The following is a 10296-nucleotide window of genomic DNA, read 5'->3' as shown; positions in this document are numbered from 1 at the left end:
GAGGGCAACAAAATTAGACAAAAACAAAGCGAGACAGATTGAAACTTGAACAGTTCACTCCCTTCGCCAACAAGCGTGTTATGGACGTTGATGTTATTGCACAAGCGCGGCGTACGAAAATAATATGTTCTAAGAATTTATAGTCATGGAGGAAGCGTTTTCGCATCTATCTGTGTGGCGTAGTTTTGATGCCTTACTAATCTCTTCCTCCGTGTTATCTAACGTACGATATAACTTCACAGCCTTCCTGACCGTGGTTCTGGTGAGCATGCCGAAAAATTCGATTTAAAAATGAATTTTGCTGTTTTAGGCGCCGAAACCCCGATACGATCATGAGGTATATTGTAGTGGGAGGACTCCGGAATAACTTTGACCACCTGCGATTCTTTAAAGGGCGCCCAGTTCATGGTACCAGAGCGCTGTTTTGCATATAGCCCCCCTTCTAAATGCCGCGGCCATGGCCGCGGGATTATATCCCGCTCCCTCGAGCTTGGGAGGTCGTATAGCAGTGCCCTTTGCTGTGCGGACATTTCTTAAATTTCAATGCTTTTTTTTTTGTTTCCTAAGTATACGCCTACGCCATGTCCTTATTACGGCGTCCTTATTTTGTCGATACAGAGAACCCGAGCCAATTCATCGAAAACGAAACCGCGCTTTTGAACGGGACGATGCGGCACCATCAGGTGTAATTTCGACATGTCTATTCGATTCAACCAAGTTTGTTTGCGGATGCTGAACCTATGAATGGGGTGCTACAAATCTGGGAAGCTAAGTGGAACGTTTGGGGAGGAACCGCGTTGCGAAGAGCAAGTTCAGCCTAAGGTCGCTCTTTCTTATTTCTTTTTTTCTGAAATTCCATGACCACCTACTCGTGGCTGCGCTGATAAGAGTCAACGAGGTCTCTTGAGGTGATTAGTTGCATCGTGCCGAGTGTTACGAGATCGTTATCACCTCGGCAACATTCCCATGTATCGTCCCGTTGACGTAAAGGGCTCGTTTAACTGTCCACATTTTCGAGGCATACTGTCGGTATACTTATTAGCAACCATTAATAGGCACGAAACACTCATATATTCACGTCCAAATCGCTATAGCGGTAGCACACACGGCGCGACTGTCGGTTCTAAATTTTCCGTCGTCACCGTTTGCGGCGCCACCTCGTGTTGCACTAAACAACTCCTTGAGGAAATCCAAGTTTGCATCACTCACATCCTGCACTAGCTCATTTGCAATCATTGTTGGACCACTTCAATGTATATCGCTCACTTCGAGACCCGGTTAGTGGAGACTGCGTCCGCTGCACAGTTACCACAGTTCGCGTTCGCCAGTGATCTCAATGTATACCCAATAACCCTACAATCTCAAACCTACATTTCAATCGCACCGTTGTCACAGCTCAACTACCGACACGTTATGACCTCCCTTGCTCTACACTCCTACTGCTTCGACTGGTTCCTCTGCGATTCCGAAACTGCGGCCATCCAACATCCAGTTCTCCTTTTTCTGTAAAAAGAAAGGAAAGCCTCAACAGAAGCGCATTAGAAAACTTACGTCATGAGAAGTTGATGATGTGTGGTGTTTTATGGCGCAAGGGCCAGGTTTGGCGAAAGAGCGCCATGACAAGTGGTAATGTTGACGATGTATTATGGATGGCGTGCACAATGAATTCCTCATGGTAGATGTCACATGGCTGTAAAAGGGCCTAAAACCTGTAGCTGTAAATGGCCTAGAATATATAGTTGCTAATATAATGATGGTGACTAGGCAGTGATATGGGCTATGGCAATGGGCTTTCGTTAAAACATTATGCAATAAAACATAACACTGACACCAGAGTTTCAAGAGAGCCCTTGAATGCAGGGCTGTTAGTCATGTGCTAAAAATTGCCTGGCCAAATGATTTTCAGCGTGTCGGTTTCGGCTAAAAAATCTAAGACTACTTGCAGTTTAAAAAAATGGTTCGTCACTAAGAAAAAATGCAGGATGGAGAGGTATATTTTCCCGATATGCAGAAGGGAAATACTTTTTCCTCTCTGTTTCTATTGCAGGGCACTGGATAAGAACATGGAGGACTGTCAGGCTATCGCCGCACCTACTACAAGTAGGAGGATCCCCGCCAGTCAACAGGTAGGAGTGAGTACTGTAAGTGTGTCCTATTCTTAATCGGCAAAGAAGCACTTCCTTGTACCATGCTGTTTCGTCACTTATCCAATTCCGCAATTTTGGTTTTATAATGTGTAACTTATTCAATGTTTGTGTATCCCACTCTGCTTGCCAATTATTCCGCAATTTACGGCGCAGAAAGGGCTTTAGGTCTGTGGCAGGAATGGGGATATTTCCATCTGTGTCGCTAAAACTCACTGACGTAGCGTTTTCGTCAGCAGCTACGTTGCCTTTTATAGCTTTATGGCCAGGTACCCAGCATAGGATAATCGCTTGGTTGCGCATATATGCGGAGCATAACAAGCTATACAGCTCATTAAAAACCGAATTCTTATGCTTTCGTAAGCTAATTAGGGCTCTCACTACACTTAAAGAGTCTGTGAAGACAATATAGCCTTAGCGATATTTGTGAGCCGTATGTGTTGAATAGCCTTAAGAATGGCGTATGCTTCCGCTGCAAAGATACTGGTGTGTGGGTTTAGTGGTCCAGATGTTGAAAGTGAGGGTCCCAGAGCTGCGTAAGCAACACCAGCTGGAGACTTCGAAGCATCTGTGTAAAATTCATCACATGAGTACCTCTCCTTGAGTTCCAGAAAATGCCAATATATGTGTGCCTCCGGGGCTCTTTCGATATTTCTAAGAAAGATGTCACATTGGATAGTCTGCCACTCCCAAGGCGGTGGAAGCCGTGTAGGATCCATTAGGACATTGTGTAAAAGAGGGACCCCTATTTTTTCTGAGAGTGATTCCAACCGGAGGGACAGAGGAGACCTAGTGGCTGGGCGGTTACGAAACAGCCTAGCAGTGGACAAGTCGCATATAGTAGAATGACAAGGATGTTTAACATCTGAGTTAACTTTTAGGGCGTAGGAGAAAGTTAAATATGTCCTTTGGTAGTGCAAGGACCATTCGTTTGATTCGACGTAGAGGCTTTGCACAGGGCTAGTCCTAAAGGCGCCTGTAGCAAGGCGCATACCTGTCAGCCTTACGGCGCGGTTGGCACGAACAAATGGTATTTGAAATCACAGAAGACGTACACCACCTTACGGAGAAAGGACATGAAATAATTTATCAGAGGCTACCACGTAACTGTGGTACCATGGGCAAGGAATGTGCGGATCAAGCTGATGGTTCTGCTCATGCACAAGGCGACCGCCTATCGATCCCGCTGTCGAGGACTGATGATGCAAGGATGCTACGCCTACTTGCACGCCATTACACTACACCAGAATGGAATGAACCACATGAATGCAGAGCCGTTAACGCAGCCTGGATCCGACTTTATGTATCCTGCTTCAACCAAGACTTCCTCGAAGAGATGCGACCCTTTTATGTAGGCTATGTTTCGGCGTCGCGTTTACCAATGTCTATGCGTTCCGCATAAGGATGTCCGGCACCGCAGCATGTGGCGACTGCACCGACGCGGGAACGATTCGTTATGCTCTTTGCTAGTGCGCGTGGTACAGTACGCAGAGGCAATCGCTTTCCGCCATGCTGAAGCAGTTTTTTTTTAATGCGATAAAGACTTGCCCTTAAGGCATAATTCTTGGTGCGTATATGTGTATTATATGTGCGCTGTGAGGCCTGTGTTGTGTATGAAGTGAAGCAGTGTTTTGTGGAATCTGTTGTCAAGTATCCAGCGGTCATAGCTGGTTGTCACACTCTAGCGGAGGCCGGCTTGCAGTAGGAGACGTTAAACGACCAGCCTCTTTCGGAAGAAGGAATTCTGAAACATCGACGCGACTTGACATCGCATCAGAAGGGATCCCTGTTTGCTGTCTGATCCACACCGCTTTCTTTCTTTCTCTTAACGTCTCGCCTAACATTTTTCGTTACCTCGCTCTTCGCGCGGTCCTTAGCTTGTTTTCGAGCCTCTTTGTTACCATCCGGCTTTCTGCCCCATATGTTAGCACCAGTAGAATGCAATGGACGTGCACTTCTCTTTTCAACGACAGTGGTAAGTTAAATATTTGTGGAGTCTGACAACGAGAGGCTTGTTTACGTTATTTGATACGTGTTCTGACTGTAATAACTTGGGTGACGTCACCTGAGAAATTGTTAATGACAAACTTTAGTGACGCGAAGTATGCAATCACGTCTACACCACCGTGATAATGACAGTAATCTAAAGAAATGGAATAGCACATCAGTTGATATAATTACTACAGTATATCGATCATTAAACGGGAGCTGAGGGCAATGCTACATCACCGCACATCCTTCTGAAGCTGTCCAGTAATGGTGAGATTGTGCATATAATAAATTGCTTTCTCGATATTGAGGCGACCAATTTGTAGGAGACTGTGTGGCGTAGTGCAAAGCGCGACAAGGGACAACGAAGAACGAGAACAAGCGCTTGTCCTCTTGTGCTTGTGACCTCCTTCATGTGTTCGTCCAGGAACCGGATCGTTTACCCAAGGACTGCTGTTCTCCTGCACCAGAACGGTTCGGAAGGGTGTCCGCTTGAATCTGTTTTTCTCCCTGCGGACTGCAAGAGCAGCAGTGGTCCGCTTATACATATGGTGTTTGACAACTTCGAATAGTGAATTATAAAGCTGAATACGATACCGAATAGCAAGGACCGTTCGATTCGTATGCGATGCCTTGAACTGCCGTCGTCCTATCTTTGGCCACGTTGGAGGACCAGCACGGCGAGAAGCTGCGTGTGTGACGTCACGTATGCGTTTCGAACAGTCGCTTGCACATTCCGAATTTTCAGCGTTCCGGTTCTGCGGCTAACAATTAAATTCGCTGCGGTCTATATTGAAAGTTCTTTTTAAGTGTTCTTTGGAGAACATCCCTTGAAAGGAACGTGCGTGTCTCAGTAATGGATAAAAACATACTCGACCAACTCGGGTCTTTGTCCGAGTACCCTGCGCAACATCTCGTGCGCCGTGTTCGCACTGGGCCTACAACTTTGCTTCCCCCTCTACTGCGTTCACCACCAGGGCTTCGTGCATCGCCTCCGAGAACCGCCGCCCGATCACGGAGGCCGTGTTTTCAATTTTTAGACAACCCGTAACCGACAAGCGCTTCATGGAGTGAAGTGTTGACCGGCGTTTCCGCAGCGCCAGCTGGGCAGGCCGTCACGCCCCATTGTACGTTCCCCGGTTCATGAAAGCGAGCAATATTTGTCTCATGCGCTCCTGAAGCATGGTCCCACATGTAGCGCGATTTATTTAAAGGGCTCGAAAACTTTTGCAGGGCACATTTTGCGCAGTTCAGACACTCAAGGAAGAAAAAAAATAAATAAACAGGCCATAAGGCATGCACATTCGATGATACGGATTAAAAGAAGCGAAGGATAAGCTGTATCATTGTAGGCACTTTTATGCGCATCTAAAAAATTTTGTTACGGGTCGTTCGTGCCTTCATTTACATAATCTGTGTGAAGTCGCGATTCAGCGGCTTGGCGAGTCCTATGAACGTAGCCGTCGAACAATAGAGGAAGCAGGGACCGTCTCGAACCAGGACGCCACCGCTTGGAACGCGAAACTGCTTCATCCACGTGATGCGCTTCTCGATGCCGTCGATAGAGTTTCGGTAGTGAACGTGTACACACTTTATGTGAGGCTTCAGGCTGTCGCTGAACGTCCGCACGCATACCTCGGCGTCATTGTCCAGTAATGGCGCCGCCGACAGGAGGCACAGGTACTCCAGGCTGGCGATGCGGGAGATGGCTTCCTGGAATGAAGGGGTGCCCGCAGAAAATTATATTCTTAAATAATTTGGACCTCCAAAAATTTAATAAGGGCGTATATGTCTTTAACTCGCACTCTTATGGTGAAAAAAAAGATGATGCAAGGATGAGTGATAGATATTTACATGCTTTGTCCTTTGTTTTTGGTTGTATGTTACAGTGCATGCATTTGGGCTTGTTAGTTTCATTACCTGAGCAGAAATATCACGGAATAACAGGATGTGTGTCTGTCCCTTTTTTTCCCATCGTATTACGCTGTGCTGTTCAGCTCCAGGAACGATGCAACATGCGAGTGCGCCACGGGAGGGGTAGAGGCTAGGACGTTTTGCCGAAGCAATTTCAGTTGCCCGTATCTGACCCTTCGATGCCCGTGTCGGCGGTAAATATTATAAAGTGAAATTGAGCTGTCAGAAATTGTGCTAAACAAACTAAAGAATTTGGTGGGAGCAAATCGGTGTTGTGTTAATGCAGGAACTTGTGGTTGCGATCGGTTGCCTGTTCTGAGCGAAACAGCAAGCTCTGGGAAGTGATATTCATTTTGTCGTTTCTTCTGCCGTTAGAGGGCGACAGTGTCTGCGAGTGTAATTATATAGTTACCGTGAGCATTTGCTTCAAGAAAGATACGCAACTGCAGTGAACCTAATGGAAAAGTACTTTGTTGCTGATTAGTTGGTTCATACACAACAAGTAATGCATCGCGCAGAATCTGTATTTCTTTTTGTTCGCTTCTGAAAATAAAGAGTGCGCATTTCATGTCACAGTGGGGGCAAAACTATTCTTGATGGTTGCGCATTTCTGGGTCGTGCTAGTGGTGACTTTACATATATATTGGCTTCCTGTCGTTTCATGCAATAAAACATTAGGTATATCTAATTTAGTTGTAGCGCAAGCTGAACAGGGAAAACAGAAAGGGACATCTGACACACACAGCTCTTTGTGCGCGAGATGTGCCTTTCTGTCGTCCTTGTTTAGCCTGCGTCACAACAAAATAAGATATGCCATACCAACAAGCCCCTATAGCTATCCTCATCGACAATTGGTAGTCTGCGGTCTGTCCTACCTCTCCCTCCACCATTTTTCACATATTTTGCACAGTACGTAACTCACTGAGCATATGTATGAACGAGGAAATTTTTGTTCCAGCCCGATCGACACGTTTAGAGTAGGAACCATTCGTAAGTATGCTCGTGGCACTAAAAGCACATAGATCAAACCCGACTCACCAGCAGACACGCCTCGCCGATGGGCAGGGCTTCGTGTCGAAGCACCAGACAACTCAGCGAGCTGCTTCTGTCGAGCAGCTGACCCAAAGACGGGTAGTCTGTGTGCGAGGGACTAGGGCAGTCTGAGAGCCGCACGGAAACCGCTGGACAGGTCTCAATGAACCAAAGGGACATAGGGCCATGCACGTCACTGAGAGTAAGCCTGGTAAGCGCATGGTGAAACACGGGGAAGCCGTCCTGCATTTCTAGCATGTCTTCGCGATTGAGGGAGAACTCACCATCGCAGACAGCGCACCGAACAAAGCTGCCCCGCCTATCAAAGCGCACGTCCAGTTCTTTGAATTCAGTGCAGTTGTGCGCAAGACGGCGCAGAGCTGACGGGCGGCGAAGCCCGCAAGGAGTCGCCGAGAGGGATTGTAGATGCTCTAGTGAGCCGCCCTGGAGTAGTGCCGTCAAGTCGAGGTCGGGGCCGAAGTGGAACGCGCTTATGTTAAGCTCGACGACCTGCTGGAGCTTGACGGAGATGAAGTCGCGAAGACTGTCGCGGTACACGGCGCCAGCCGTCGCGTAAACACCATCGGAGGGCTGTGCCGGAAATAGCAGAAGGCAGAGTTGTCGCACGTTCGTCCAGAAGTGTCCAAAGCCGGCCAGACCAATCCATTCCGGCGTGAAGCCTTCTGCGTGGTGGGCGGCAACCAGGACCAGCTGTTGCGGCAAATGGATGTGATTTGTGTACCCGACAGCGAGATCTCGGAGTAGAACACAGTTCCACATGTTGCTCGACCTGTGGTAGCTGACGTTGGCACAGACGGCCGCGCAGCTCGTGAAGTCCAACGGTGTGGACGGCAGGCGTTGATTGGAGGCTGGCACCTCGGAAGAGAACGTGAATGTTTCCAAATTGACGCCCTGTTCGATGATGGCGTTACATTCCAGGAGCGCGTTCATGAAGCTTCCGCGCACGAAATGAACACGCAGCTCGTCCAGCTTCGGGCAGTAGCTGAGGAGCGCCGAGAGGAGCTTGAAGTTGAGGTCGCCGCTCACTTCGGCGTACATGCGGCGGAGACTGAGAGCCAGGGTGCCTGGTACTTGCGACGCGGTGTTGTGCACCTCCCTTATTTCCGAGTCCACGTCCGTCTCAGCCACGAGGGAGAACTCAACTTCCCTTAGACGCGGAAGCCGTTTTAGCATTAAACCGAACAGGTCGCTCGGCCTGAGCGGGCAGGCGACGCACCGCAAGTATTGGAGTGCCTTACATTTGCCGATGTGTAGAGGCAATTCGCTGGGTTCGAGAAGAATGCAATTTGTGAGGTCCAGTGAGCGGATAGCCAACAATGTTTTCGCAGCTTCTAGCTTCTCGACCAGAGAAGACAGCCCTTGGTGGGCGCGTATCACCACCATTATTTCGGTGTCCCTGTGCCGTGTCTCTTTAGTGGAGGGCTTCACGCTCGGCGAATTATAGAGGCTCGACGGGCATGGCTCAAGCAACAGGGAAAGGCGATGGTGCTAACCGAGCGTTGCGTACGACTGTCGCCAAATATTTGTTGCACACGTGATACATTACGGGCGAGCAACGTGACGTCACGCAGTTGCGGTGGCGCTGGCGTAACTCTCAATGCGTGGATAAGAAATATTTCCGCGAGATTTTCGACGGCGTGCGTTATCCGGAAGGTGCTCGAACGAGTTTTGCGCCTTTATTCGGCAAAGATCACTGTTCAAAGCGGGGAACTGCTATGAAGGGCAGCAGAAGTGACAAAGTTGTTCGCTCGTTTCACCCACTTCTGTGTGCCTGCTTGTTCACAGCATGCAGTTACATACGCATGGATTCGTGGATAGGATACCCTACACGAGATAAGATTTTACCGTAGGTATGCATGTGTGGCTGCAAGACACCGGAGCCAGCTTCAAGCGATATAGCATCTAACCTGTACAATAGAGCTAAACCAACGCTTAACCACTAGCTAATACCAGAAGCGTAGCCATGCAGCTCTTGCTTTCACAATTCAACTAGGGTTAACCAGAGCTAAACAGCAGGCAATTTTTACATGAACTCGCTTCTGACAGTTCGCGAACAACGATGGCACGTAGTGTCGTGCCGACATATCGATGCGCCAGAACTGGACTTCCGGTTCCCGCAGCCGCCTGCAACAGCTTCTGTTTCATGGGTCATGTCGTTATGATTAGGTTAGGTGCTTGTCTTGCCTTGTCATGATACCTTTCTTGTTGCACAGTGCACAAATCGCGACGTCACACTGCTTCCGCGCAAGTCTCAGCACCGGCTGCAGCCCTGACCAGTCAGCGTTTACAGGCGCGCTGCAAGCGGGTCGAGCTGGGTCAGCCTCGTACAGTCGGGCCAACTCAGCCCGACCCGACGCTTGTTCAGGCCGACCGGGCAGCGTTTGCACGAGTTCGACAGGCCAATTCCAGCCCGACAAGGCGACTGGACCCACTTCTGTCTGGTGCATGCAAAACGCCCCGCTATATTAGCGCTTGGCGAGGGATATTGCTGGCGGTACTTAGTGCTTAAGCGCGCTCCTTGGTTGCTTAACGAAGGACAAATTAACAACAGTGCGACACCGATAACATGATGCGTCAACTCACGACTAATAATTTTCCTTAGAGCATGGTGGCTATTGTACGGAAATCACAAGAAAAAGAAAAAGGAACTGAGGGCAATAATATCAGACAAAAAAAAAAAAAAGCGAGACAGATTAAAACAGTTCACTCCTTTCGTCAACACGTGTGCGATGGACGTTCATGTTTGTGGAAAAGCGCGGCGTTTGAAATTTCTATGTTTTAATAATTTATATTCATGGATGGAGCGTTTTCGCTTCTACCTGTGTGGCGCAGTTTTACTGTTTTACTAATCTCTTTCTGCGTGTTATCTAATGCGCGATATAACTTCACAGCCTTCCTGACCGGGGTTATTGTGAGCATGCCGGAAAACTTGATTTAAAAATGAATTTCGTTGCCGAAACCACGATACAATCATGAGGTACCCTGTAGTGGGGGGACTCCGGAATAATTTTGACCACCTGCGTTTCTTTAACGATGGCCCAATGCATGGTGCACGAACGTGTTTTTTTTTTTTTTTTGCGTCTCGCCCCACAACCAAATGCCGCGGCCATGGGATTCTATCCCTCTCCCTCGAGCTTGGGAGCTCGTTGCTGTGCGAACATTTCTTAAATTTCTATGGCTTTTTATTTTGTTCCCT

The 10296-nt window shown here is 48.3% G+C and overlaps 1 protein-coding gene across 1 annotated transcript; it reads right to left on the bottom strand.

Annotated features, from left to right (window-relative positions):
• Positions 1-5240: 5240 nt before the first annotated feature.
• On the bottom strand, positions 5241-8483 carry LOC129384210 (uncharacterized). The gene is made up of 2 exons (XM_055069430.2): positions 7086-8483; positions 5241-5846 (listed from the first exon to the last, which is right to left on the bottom strand). Exons 1-2 carry the CDS (start codon positions 8481-8483, stop codon positions 5538-5540), a joined length of 1707 nt encoding a protein of 568 aa, XP_054925405.2. The 3' UTR covers positions 5241-5537.
• Positions 8484-10296: the final 1813 nt, after the last annotated feature.

This window comes from Dermacentor andersoni, chromosome 8, assembly GCF_023375885.2.
Source record: "Dermacentor andersoni chromosome 8, qqDerAnde1_hic_scaffold, whole genome shotgun sequence".
In the NCBI taxonomy this organism is placed as follows: Eukaryota; Metazoa; Arthropoda; class Arachnida; order Ixodida; family Ixodidae; genus Dermacentor; species Dermacentor andersoni.
This window is presented reverse-complemented; position numbering and strand designations above follow the sequence as displayed.

Bases quoted from the DNA above. Each gene is read 5' to 3' on its own strand.
- LOC129384210 (XM_055069430.2), bottom strand. From the start codon at position 8,483: ATGGTGGTGATACGCGCCCACCAAGGGCTGTCTTCTCTGGTCGAGAAG. The intron at 5,847-7,085 runs GTGAGTCGGGTT...CCTTCATTCCAG, and splicing joins TCGGCGAGGCGTGTCTGCTG to GAAGCCATCTCCCGCATCGC.